General features: G+C 37.4%; 2 protein-coding genes across 12 annotated transcripts in view; one reads left to right on the forward strand and one right to left on the reverse strand.

Moving 5' to 3' along the window:
- The window catches only part of CCDC181 (coiled-coil domain containing 181), a 32,740-nt gene extending 28,608 nt beyond the window's left edge, over positions 1-4,132 (forward strand). For 5 of the 10 annotated variants that reach the window (XM_009437656.5, XM_009437634.5, XM_009437628.5 and 2 more), the window contains exons 5-6: positions 1,610-1,764; positions 3,796-4,132. In XM_009437656.5, coding sequence (XP_009435931.4) covers positions 1,610-1,764; positions 3,796-3,955 — 315 coding nt within the window. In that variant the 3' untranslated portion in view covers positions 3,956-4,132. 10 annotated transcript variants of the gene reach the window in all.
- Positions 2,957-12,858, reverse strand: part of BLZF1 (basic leucine zipper nuclear factor 1) — a 28,212-nt gene continuing 18,310 nt past the window's right edge. Inside the window, exons 7-8 of one of the 2 annotated variants that reach the window (XM_009437822.4) lie at positions 11,803-12,015; positions 2,957-3,110 (exon numbers count right to left, since the gene is read on the reverse strand). In XM_009437822.4, coding sequence (XP_009436097.1) covers positions 11,830-12,015 — 186 coding nt within the window. In that variant the 3' untranslated portion in view covers positions 2,957-3,110; positions 11,803-11,829. Of the gene's footprint in view, positions 3,111-11,560; positions 12,016-12,858 lie in introns of those variants that run through there. The other variant, NM_001246460.1, reaches the window with a different exon arrangement.

Raw genomic sequence — 12,858 nt, forward strand, 5'->3', positions numbered from 1 at the left:
CTTTGCTATTTATTGATCATGCCAAACACAATCCCTTCTTAGCTCCTTTGCTCTTATTGTTACCACTGTTTTTCTCCAGATATCCCATAACTTCCTCCCTTTCTATTTAAATACCATCCTTTCTCCTCACTGCTGCGTTTATTACCCTCCTTCCCATATTTTCTTTTGAATCAGACAGATCAGTCAATCAATCAGTCAATCACTTATTTTTATCCTGTCTGTGCAGAACACTGTCCAATAGAACTTTCTGGGATGACGGAAATTTTCTGTATTTGCACTGTCCATTAGAGTAGCTGCTAGCCATGTGTGTCTGTTAAGCACTTGAAATGTAGCTAGTATGACTGAGAAACTGAATTTTAAATTTTATTTAAATAGCCACTTATGACTTGTGGCTACTGTATTGTACAGTACAGAATGTGTGAGAGAGGGAACCTTAATTTTATTAATGCAACCCAGTACTTTAGTGCCTGCTATGTAGTAAATACTATGAATATCTGTTGAAAGAACAAAAGAATGGGGATACCCATGTATCCTGTTACTCCCTGAATCCTTGACTCTTTAAAAATATTTTAACTTTAAAATTGTATTTAATTGACACATAATTTCACATATTTATGGAGTACAGTGTGATGTTTTGATACATGTACACATTGTGTAATTAGCATATTACCTCAAACACTTGTCATTTCTTTATGATGAGAACATTCAAAAATCCTCTCCTCATTATTTTGAAATATACGGTATTGTTAACTGTAGTCACTCTACTGTGTAATAGAACACCAGAACTTATTCCTCCTATCTATTACTTTGTATCTGGACTCTTTTGATCTGTAACTCCCGATTGAACATTTTTATGTCATCTCTAGCAATTCCCAGACTTCCAGGTGTTTGGCAATGATTCTTTAGATCCAGGGGTCTTCTCCACAAAGTTCAGTTGTGCATCAAAGATCCTGAATAATCTTCTAAATTAGACTAGAGCATATTTGGCAATGTGGGTTACAAACAAGGGAAAAAATGCAAGATATAGGAAACAGATGAGGGAAATCCAAGATATAAGCTCGATCACAAAGCTTATATTTGGGGGAAGTATTAAATGAATGTATCTTTTCCTTTTGCATTCTAGCCAGGAATCCACATGAGGTGACACTTTTCCCAAGGGTAAAGAGTACCAAATCTGTCCTCTTTCTCTCCTTTATTCCTCCAAATAAGAGCTCTTTGAACTTTTGAAAATTCCCTGAAGATACTATCCATCATGAACTTTGAGGGACCACGAAATAAGCCACTCCTAGTAGCTTTTTCTTATGTTAAAATTATCATGGCTGCTATCTTTATAAGAAAATTCTTATGACTGAAAATCCTTATGGCCACCCTTTACAATAGGAACTACAGTTTTGAAAAATGGGCTTAGCCATTAAGTAACTGCTGAAAGATATTCTTAAAACTTAAGCGTGATGTATTTGGTTTGGATACTAGGAATGCAGGTAATGAGGCTGGCATTATTATGAAAAATTGAAGAGTAGGAAATATATTCTTGTAGGATCCCATAAGCAGGGCTTCAAAACGTAGTTCTTGTTTATCTAAACTAAGTAAAGCTTGTTTTTCTAATCAGCAGGAAAACAGAGATCCACAACAAGCTTTTCGATTATGGCTTAAAAAAAAGCACGAAGAGCAGATGAAAGAAAGACAGACAGAAGAACTAAGAAAGCAAGAGGAATGTTTATTCTTCCTTAAAGGAACAGAAGGCCGGGAAAGGGCCTTTAAACAGTAAGTTAAAGGCAGGGCATTTCCCCCCTCCTTCTTCCTCATGTTCATTTTAAAAGTTATATGATCAATTAAGATTGGAAAAAAAAAACCCTCAAAATGTTTTCTCTTACAGCACGTACCTATTCAATTTTAAATTCATGCTTTTAAAAATGTATAATTCTTTAACTCTATTATATATATTATATATATGGAGTTATATATATATATGCATACCAATTTTTCTTCAAGATACTTTTCAATACTTAAATTATTTCTTATGGCACCAGTGTGATAGCCTTTGATACCTTATCATTTATTGTTTACTTATTTCTTTGAGAAATGGGTCGAAGATTGGTTACAGCTTCTCCTACATAGCCCTCAGAAAAACTGAATTTACAAATAAATGCAACCAATAAAAGTTGCATTTACCAGTAAAAGGAAGGCAGGTGGACTAAGGAGGAAAATCCGTATAGACCAAAGGAGATTTGGGTACATATTTTGGTAATTTAAGGCAAACCTGGTATTTTTTAGTTATTTGGGTAAGACACTGCATTGCCTAATTCTGACAATACAGATGTGGCTTCATATTTTTGCTAGCAAGTGTGGGGAGAGTTGGGGGACCAAATGTGAATATTGAGTCCAATTGTTTGAAGTTCATTTCATTCTTTCGTCTCTTTTGCTCTTTCCTTCGTTTTTCTCTTCCTTCCTTTTTCTTTTCCTGTCACCCAGGCTGGAGTGCAGTGGCACGATCTCAGCTCACTGCAACCTCACCCTCCCAGGTTCAAGTGATTTTCCCACCTCAGCCTCCCAAGTAGCTGGGACCACAGGTGTGCACCACCACACCTGGCTAATTTTTATATTTTTTTTGTAGAGATGGGGTCTCACCATGTTGCTCAGGCTGGTCTCAAACTCCAGACCTCAAGTGATCCGCCCACCTTGGCCTCCCAAAGTGCTGAGATTAGAGGCGTGAGCCACCATGCCCAGCCTCCTTTTTCTTTTTCTAACATACCCTTTTATTATAACAGAAACAGTAAATGTGCATTGTAGAAATGGAGCGGTTTCAAGTTACATTTTCATCACCCAGAAATTGTGACTGTTAACACCAGTATGCATACTGTCTAAGTATTTGTCTGTACATGTATTTACAATTTCAAAATACTGAGATCATACTGTATTTCTGCAATCTCCTTTTCATTAATGATATTACCGAATATCCAGCCCATATCCATTTATTCCCCAACTAACCCATAAATGACTTACAGTTTATTTGCTTAAACTAGTAGCCAATTCAGGACCACATATCATCAGATTATGATATTTAGTAAGTTTCTTTTTTTTCTAATACAGTTATTTAGTTGTTTAGATTTCTGAAAAAAAAACAACAACAAAACCAGGTGTATGTATGTGCATACACACACACACACACACAAACATACCACATACACACTTACATACCAGGTATATATGTATATGCAGTTATTTTTGCTATAATTTAAACAAGGTTTAAGACTTGAATTTGTTAGAATGTGGACTTTTCCTTTCCTGCTTTTGACATTTTCATGTTTGGCTTACTTTTCATTTTAAGAACTATTTTGTGGACTTAAAAGCTCTATAATTTACCTATAAGAAGAGTAAGGCAGCATTTCTGCATGATAGTATTCTTAACCTAGCTAAGTAATGTTTTAGAATACAGCTAGTTACAAAGAGTAAGTTATTTGGAATCTACCAAATAGTAAGAAATCCTGTTTCTAAAAAAAGAATAGGATCTACAGCACACATAAAATAGTGTTTATTATTAAAAAACCAATTAAGTTGGCAGTTTCATTGTAAGACAGACAATTTCAAACATTTGACCCCAAATCTAACGGTCCTTTCTTGTATGAGCCTTGGGTGTAATCTTTACATTTTTCAGTTAATACTTAAAAATTTGTGTTGTGACAGTATTTCATTGTAAAGAAATGTCCATTTGTTTTGTCTATAATAGTAACTTTATAGCATGAAGAGTGTATTCAGGTTGATACTCACCAAATCTGATCATGCCTGTTTCTACAGATGGTTAAGAAGGAAACGGATAGAAAAAATGGCAGAGCAACAAGCTGTCAGAGAGAGAACTAGACAGCTCCGACTAGAAGCTAAGCGTTCTAAACAGTTACAGCACCACCTATATATGTCAGAAGCCAAACCTTTTCGTTTTACTGATCATTATAACTGAAAGTTTCTATTAAATATTTCAGTGGGCAGCTGCTATCAAAATTTTGGATATGATTTCTTATGGTCTGTGTACTTTGGTTGTATTCTAAATTATGGAAATGGTATTTATCTTTTATTGACAGTGAATTTGTTTTCTTAACACTAGAACAAAATAAATTTTTTTCTCACAGTGTTGTAATGTGTTGTGCCATCTCTTAGTCTGTGCAACAAATTGAACAACGAATGAATTCTATGTCCTTCTACTTCTAAATTATTTTATTAACGTTTCTAGCAGAAAACACAAGAAAGGTACAGATTTCTATTCATACTTCCTATTATTTTAAAAAATTACAATGGAACATTTCATAAGGCTGAAGGAGTGACTCTTTAACCAAGCCTGGTTCAAGGCCTTAAAGTCCTATTTATGTCAACTTTGGATTTGAATAATCACGGCAAGCTAAGCAATAGGGTAGGCCTAATTCCACCCGTTAGTACCTTAAAAAATACACCCTATATGTGAGAGCTAAACATTGTGTATTCATGGACATAAAGATGTCCCCAGTAGACACTGGGGACTCCTGGGGGTGAGGGAAGGGAGCAAGGGTTGAAAAACTAACTATTGGGTACTATGTTCTCTACCTGGGTGATGGGACCAATCATACCCGGACCCTCAGCAACATGCAACATACCCATGTAACTAACGCACATATGTATCCCCGAATCTGAAATAAAACTTGAAATGATAAAATAGCAATTATGTGTAATACTATTTTAGGTAGGTATGTTACAAAATTAGCCAACTTTTATTGAGAGCTTAAAACATTTTAAAATGTATTATAAATGCTTTATATAAATAATGTAATCATATGACAACCCTATTAGTGTCGTTCTGCAGAGAAGGAAACTATATAGACATGAACATTTTGTTCACATAGACTGATCTGTATGGTTGCAAAATCCTTTCTCACAGTTATATTATAAAGATTACATTCCTTGGTAGAATATGTGATATTTAAGAGTATACAAGAATCCAGTGTGTAGAGGAATAGTACTTCTGATACATGTAAGAGCATGTAAGGGGTGAAGGACAAAGGTAAGCATACAAGTGTGATGGAGAATGGACAGTCACTGTAAGCATTCTGGCAAAGTTTAAAAGACAAACTTCTGGCTGGGCGCGGTGGCTCACGCCTGTAATCCTAGCACTTTGGGAGGTTGAGGCAGGAGGATCACTTGAGGCCAGGAGTTTGAGACCGGCCTGGCCAACATGGCGAAACCCCGTCTCTACTAAAAATACAAAAATTAGTTGGGCATGGTGCCATGCACCTGTAGTCCCAGCTACTCAGGAGGCTGAGGCACGAGAATCGCTTGAACCCCAGAAGTGGAGGTTGCAGTGAGCCAAGATTGCATCACTGCACTCCAGCCTGGGTGATAGAGTGAGACTGTATCTCAAAAAAAAGAGACAAAGTTTTTTTTTTTTTTTTTTCCTTAGACAGTCTCACAGTCACCCAGGCTGGAGTGCCGTGGCACATCTCAGCTCACTGCAACCTCCACCTCCCGGGTTCAAGTGATTCTCCTGCCTCAGCCTGCTGAGTAGCTGGGATTACAGGCACCCGCCACCATGCCCAGCTAATTTTTTTTTTATTTTTAGTAGAGATGGGGTTTCGCCATGTTGGTCAGGCTGGTCTCAAACTCCTGACCTCAGCTGATCCACCTGCCTCAGCCTCCCAAAGTGCTGGGATTACAGGTGTAAGTCACTGCACCTGGCCAGTTTGATTCATTTTTACTTAATTTTTATATATGGCGTGAGGTAGAGTAAGAAAAAACAAACTTTTTCCTTGTATACTCTCAATACTCAGTACATCACTTCTGACACCAGATGTTTAGGTTGTTTTCCCCAAGACCAACCAATTTCCCCATTCTCTGAAGACACCAAGTAGGTATTCTACAATTCAATTCTGACGCTAACCAGAGTTAATGCAGACCATACACCCAGGCTCAGTCCCATGAAACTGCCCCCCACTTCAGACATCAATTGCAAATAATAGGCCCCCTGGTTACAGTTCCCACAGTACTTTGCTAGAATCGCTCACAGAACTCAGAGAAACACTTCTGTTTCTCTTTTTAAAAGGATACAACTCAGGAATAGCCAGATTGAAGAGATTCGTGGGGCAAGGTATGGAGGAAGGGTCGTGGAACTTCCATGCTCTCGGTACCTGCACATGTTCAGCAACCTAGAAAGCTGTCTAAACCTTTTGGGTTTTTATGGAGGGGCTTCATTATGAAGGCATGACTGATTAAATCATTGGCTACTGGTAATCAACTTAACCTTCAGGACTTCCCCCTCCCCTGGAGGTCTACTCTCTAATTACTTGGTTGGTTCCTCCTGGCAACTTCCCCCCATCCAGATCCCCCAGACATTAGTCATTTCATTAGCATACAAAGATACTCACAGCTTGGGGACTTGGGATGTTGCAAGGGTTTTAGGAGCTATGTGCCAGGAAACTGGTACAAGACCAAAATATGTATTTCTTCTATCGCAATATCACATAGAGGTTCAACTTTTTTTTTGCATGTGTACATTCAGTTATTGCAGCATCATTTGTTGAAAGTCAGTTGGCCATAGATGTATGGGTTTATTTCTGAAGCCTCAATTCTATTCTATTGATCTGTATGTTAGTATCATCTGTACTTGTGCCAACAGCCCACTGTTTAGATCACTGTAGCTTTATAGTAAGTTTTGAAATTGGGAAGTGTCAGTCCTCCAACTTTGGCCTTTTCCGCATTGTTTTGGCTATTCACGGCGTTTACAATTCCATATGAGTTTGATGGTAAGCTTTTCCATTTTTCAGAAAGGCTGTTGGAATTTTGATAGGGCTCTCAGTGAATCTGTAGACTGCTTTGGGTAGTACTGCCATCTTAATAATACAGTCTTTCAATACATGAACACAGGATTGTGGCAGGCCAGGTCTCACTAATGCAGGCCTCCATAATGACTGTTTCACTACTGACTGAAGGGTTAAGTTAAATATTGAAAGTCAGTCTCCTTATACAAAGGCTGGGATGCCACATAAGCCCATCAAGAGTTTTGCTTGGGTCTTTCCTGGGCCTTAAAGCATGACAAAATAATACAGGAATTCTTAACAGGGCCCATTTAGGATTGAACAAGTTTTATTGTGGGTCTGAAGAAACTCCCCAGGCCTCCACAAACAAGTTTATTGGGGGTCTGAAGGAACTCCCCAAACCTCCGTGATTTAGCAGGAGACAAGGGTAACTGCCCCAGCACCTGGACCCATTTAGATTAAGTAAATTTACTGAGGCTCCAGAGGAAGGCCTTCAGGACTCAGACCTTAGTTATAGATTAAAAGAAGTTAATCACTTACATCCTTAGATGAATGCACACTTACACATGGACATATAGCTTAGAAGGTATATAAGCTCTGGAAAACTTTGTAATTTTGAATTGGTCTGGTGATAATTTCCAGGCCTTCTCCCTGTAACCGGTTGCAGAAATGAAAACTCCCTTCCTCCCCAGTTCATTTGCATCTCGTTATTGGGCCACGAGAAACAGCAGCCCGAACCTCAGTTTGGTCTGGGAACAAAATTTGGCGTGCCAGCCAGGAGAGACTGGAATGGTGCTGCATTCAGTGGCCAGTGGCTTGCAAGGAGACAGTCTTTAGGGGGATCCCAGCAGCTGCAGGTGAGATTTTCCCAGGGACCCCCTTGAAGGCTGTCCTGTGCTCAAAAGTGCACAACCCTTACAATGCTGGGTTAGAATGGAGATCAGGAGTGGACGAAGTCAAAGGGTGAGTTAACTGAATGGTATGCTGGGAGCCTATTGTTTTCCCATCTAGGCTTGTTAAACCATTTGTCTGGCAGTGCCACGGGAAGCAATAATAAGGCTTGGTTATACACCTGCTTTGCATTTTGATTGAGATCAGGTTTTGAATCTGTTTTGCCCGAGTGCACTTCCCCTTGTGTTGTCCAAAATTTGTCTCCACTTGTTTTGAGTATCTGTCTTACTCCTTTTGATACCATGTAAACTTAAAAATGGAAGGTATTGGGTCCATTCCTGCTGAGAGGCCTCTGGGAAGGAAAATATAATTTTTAGGAGCTCAATGGTTAAGTCAGCTTAATTAAAAGCTAACATCCAAGATATGTAAATGTATGTGTGCATGTGTGCATGCTTGTATTTAAAAGGCCTTTATGTTTTTGTTTATTTCTTAGGACCTTGTCTTTTTGAGCAAAAGTTTTTTTCTTCTCAGTTGACTGAATTCTGTTTTCTTCATTAATAGCTATTGCAACAGAAGCTACTCTGGGTTTTTTAAGAAAAAGTGTAATTTAGACACTTAGAAATCTCTTGTGTGGGAAAAAAAATTTTTTTTTAAGTGCACTGTAAAAGCATCACATGGTCTAGCCTCAGAATAATTCTCCCTTTTTGAAAACCTCTTTCCTTTATAAATTACTCAGGTTTCTTTGTAGCACCATGAGAGTGGACTAATACATGTCTTTCTAGGAATTTGTCTGTAAACTAGTTTACCTAGTTTATTGGTGTACAGTTTTTCTTTATGTAAGGTGACTAATAATGTCCCCACTTTCATTTCTGATTTTAAGTTTTACCTGTTTTATTTTTCTTAGTCAGTATGGCTACAGATTTGTCAATTTGGTCTTTCTTTTTAAAGAACTAACTGTTGACTTTGATTATCTCTCTTGTTTTTCTATTCTCTATTTGTCTGCACTCTAATCTTAATTTCCTTCCTTCTTCTCACATTGGGTTTAGTTCTTCTTTTTTTATTTCCTTAAGGTGTTATGTTAGATTGCTGATTTGAGATCTTTTTTATTTTTTAAATTTAGCTCACTAACTCTTATCTTTATTATTGTTATTGACACTGTTAAACCAACAGTTGCAGAAGTGTGCCACTAGTTTGTGGTTACAAAAGTGTATATAATTTTTTTTTAGTTTTTTAATTGTAACGTGTAAAATTTACCATTTTAAATATTTTTTAAATGTACAATGCAGTAGCATTAAGTAGACTGACATTGTTGTACAACCATCATCACTGTTTATCTCCAGAACATTTTTGTCATCCCAATCTCTAATTCTATACCCACTAAATAAAAACTTCCCATTCTACACTCTTTCCAGTCCCTGATAACCACTATTCTGCTTTCCGTCTCTACAAATTTGTCTCTTCTAGGAACTCATATAAATGGAATCATTTGACATTTGACTTTTTGTGTCTGACTTATTTCACTTAGTATAATATTCTAAAGGTTCATCTACATTGTAGCATCAAATTTCATTCCTTAAGGCTGAATAGTATTTCTTCACATGTATATACCAGATTTTGTTTATCTATTCATCCATCGATGGACACTGGGTTACATCCACCTTTTGGCTATTGTGAATAATGCAGCTGTGAACACTGTTGTACAAATATCTATTCTAGTTTCTGCTTTCTTTTGGGAATCTACCTAGAATCAGAATTGCTAGGCCATATGGTAACTGTATGTTTAATATTTTGAGGATCTGCCACACTGTTTTCAACATTTTACATTCCCACAAACAATGCATAAGGGTTCCAATTTCTCCACATCTTTGACATTTATAATTTGCTTTTTTGATAACTGCCATCCTAATGGATGTGAAGTGGTATTAATTTGCATTTCCTTAATGAGTAGTTATGCTGAGCATCTTTTGATGTGCTTATTGGCCATCTATATATCCTTTTTGGAGAAATGTCTATTCAGGTCCTTTGCTAATTTTTTTTGTTTTTGTTTTTGTTTGAGAGGAAGTTTCACTCTTGTTGCCCAGGCTGGAGCACAATGGCGCGATCTCGGCTCACTGCAGCCTCCACCTCCCGGGTTCAAGCAATTCGCCTGCCTCACCCTCTCCAGTAGCTGGGTATACAGGCGTCCACTACCACACACGGCTTATTTTTTGTATTCTTTTTTTTTTTGAGACAGAGTTTCGCTCTGTCACCCAGGCTGGAGTGCAGTGGCGCGATCTCGGCTCACTACAACCTCCGCCTCCCAGGTTCAAGCAATTCTCTGTCTCAGCCTCCCGAGTAGCTGGGAGTACAGGTGCCCGCCACCATGCCCAACTAATTTTTTGTATTTTTAGTAGAGACGGGGGTTTCACCATCTTGGCCAGGCTGATCTTGAACTCCTAACCTCTGGTGATCCACCCACCTCGGCCTCCCAAAGTGCTCAGATTACAGGCGTGAGCCACTGCGCCAGGCCAATTTTTTGTATTCTTAGTAGAGATGGGGTTTCGCCATCTTGGCTCGGCTGGTCTTGAACTCCTGGCCTCAGGTGATCTGACTGCCTCAGCCTCCCAAAGTGCTAGGATTACAGGCATGAGCCACCATGCCCAGCCCCTTTGCTAATTTTTATTGGGTTGTTTTTTGGTGGTTGAGTTGTAGGAGTGCTTTATATATTCTGGACACTAGACGGTTATCAGATATATGATTTGCAAATATTTTCTCCCATTCTCTGTGTTGCCTTTTCACTGCATCTTTTGATGCACAAAAATTTGAAATTTTGATGAAATTCAATTTATCTATTTTTTCTTTTGTTGCCTGTGCTTCTGTTGTCATATTCAAGAAATCATTGCCAAATACAATGTCATGAAGCTTTCCCCTTATGCTTTCTTCTGAGACTTTTATAGTAAGTAAACCTAAAAGAAAAGGCTGAAGAATCAATTGGAAGTAGTTAAGCTAGACAAAGACCTAAACCAAAGCACTAATTCTGGGGGAAAAAAGGAATAGTCACAATAAAGAAGGTAGATAAATTTATTGCCACTTGAAAACTAAATATAACTCAGATGAGTCAGACAAAAAAAATCATTGACATTAAAATTATTATTATTTGACCAGGTTTGTCTTTTGAAGATTTCTCTGACAGGCACTTCTGCAACAAATTTGTATAATTTAATATAAATATTTTGTGATTATTCTTAAAGGCCAAGCAATGGGCATTTATGATGGCTAATCATAAATACACAATAATATATATTACATAGTATATATTAATTGACAGGTTGCATTTTTTCTTTGAGCTTATACACTTTTGGAAAAAGTCCACCTTTTATAAATATCAAGTTGGATATTCTTGTCTGTTGCATTTGCTAAATAAGAGTCAATAGTTAAGAATCTGTTTCTTTTATATATGTCGGATTGTGTCCATTTGGAATACAGAATCCCCTGCATAAAACTAGCATGTTTTGCTGAAGTACTTGTTAACTTGGCTCTAAAATATTTTTTATTTTCCTAATATATAGCATTTATTTTTAAAAGATTAATCCCTTCACCCATTTCTGCAAGGCCCTTTTGTAGCTCAAAAAATTACCATAAAGGGAAAGGAAGTCCTCCAGCTCCCTACTACAATTACTTTAGAGTTGAGGTCAGAAAACTTTTTCTGTAAAGGATCTGCTGCATCTATTCAACTCTGCAGTTGTAGTGCAAAACCAACTTAGACAATAGCAAATGAATGGGTGTGGCCATGTTTGACTCATGGTTGTAGTTTGCCTACCTTTGCTTTAGTGCATCTAAATTAACACTGTTCATATAAAATATCCAGCAAGATAAACAATAATTTGGTGCTAAAAGAGAGTTACAGAATCTTTTTCTTTTAGAGTCTTTTAGGAAAAGTATCATGTATTGCTTGGAAAGTATTCTCTATTTTAAATATATCTATATAGTTTCTTTCTTTCCTTACCCTGAGATATTGATTAAGAAAGGGTAATCTGGAGTCTAGTACATAAAATATCTTTGGGTGTATACATTATGGAAATAGGAAGTGATATTACTTCTAGCATTGTAAGAACCCCAGCTCCCAAATAATAATGACTCTTGGGTAATAAGGAAGTACCTTAGCATGCCTCCAAAATATTGACTGTTAAAGGGCAATCAGTTCTCCCTGGCAGTGATTGCAGCAATTGAAAGTTATATTTTCATATCTAGTATAGGGATGAAATCGTCCAATATTTTTCTTTGTAGCAAGTAAGGTGGTTGGTGAAGACTCAAAAAATGGATTATCAGGTGAACTCTCTGTACAGGTAACTGGATCTAAAATTCTTAGAACCTAAGGAAAATAAGATATAATGTCAGAAGTATGCAATATAGATGGTAAAAGCCTGAGATTTCATTGATGTATACCTACCTATAAAGTTTCACTTCATCAATATGTAACTATTACTAAAAAAACAGAATGACTAATCTGATTGAAAAGACAACTTACTTCCTTAAGCTGTAAATTTAACAATGATGTCTGATTACTATATTATCTAGGTTACATATTTTTTTAAATAATGACGTTAATGTTTTACAGATATTGGTAGGAAAGCAGGAAAACATAGAAGAAAATGAGGTTATATCATTATGTCTTTTTTTTTTTTTTTTGAGACGGAGTCTCGCTCTGTGGCCCAGGCTGGAATGCAGTGGCACGATCTCGGCTCACTGAAAGCTCTGCCTCCCGGGTTCACGCCATTCTCCTGCCTCTGCCTCCCGAGTAGCTGGGACTACAGGCGCCCGCCAACATGCCCGGCTAATTTTTTGTATTTTTAATAGAGATGGGGTTTCACTGTGTTAGCTAGGATGGTCTCGATCTCCTGACCTTGTGATCTGCCTGCCTCGGCCCCCCAAGATGTCAGTTTTTTAATATGTCAATTATATCATTAAGTGATGTCAATTTCTTTTCCTTAACCAAAATGGACTTACTACTTCCCCTCTTCAATCTTTCATTCAACTGCTCAGAATCAGGATTTTGTTTTTATTCTTCTATGGAAACGATATTTCAAAATCCTTGATAACTTTTTATTTGTAGTATCAATGGCTTTTCATTTCTCTTTTTCTAATTTATATGCAGTATTTTATGATTACAGCCACTTTTTGTTTCCTGGGTTCCACAACACAATGCTCTCCTAAT

This window comes from Pan troglodytes, chromosome 1 (genome assembly GCF_028858775.2).
Source record: "Pan troglodytes isolate AG18354 chromosome 1, NHGRI_mPanTro3-v2.0_pri, whole genome shotgun sequence".
Lineage (NCBI taxonomy): Eukaryota > Metazoa > Chordata > Mammalia > Primates > Hominidae > Pan > Pan troglodytes.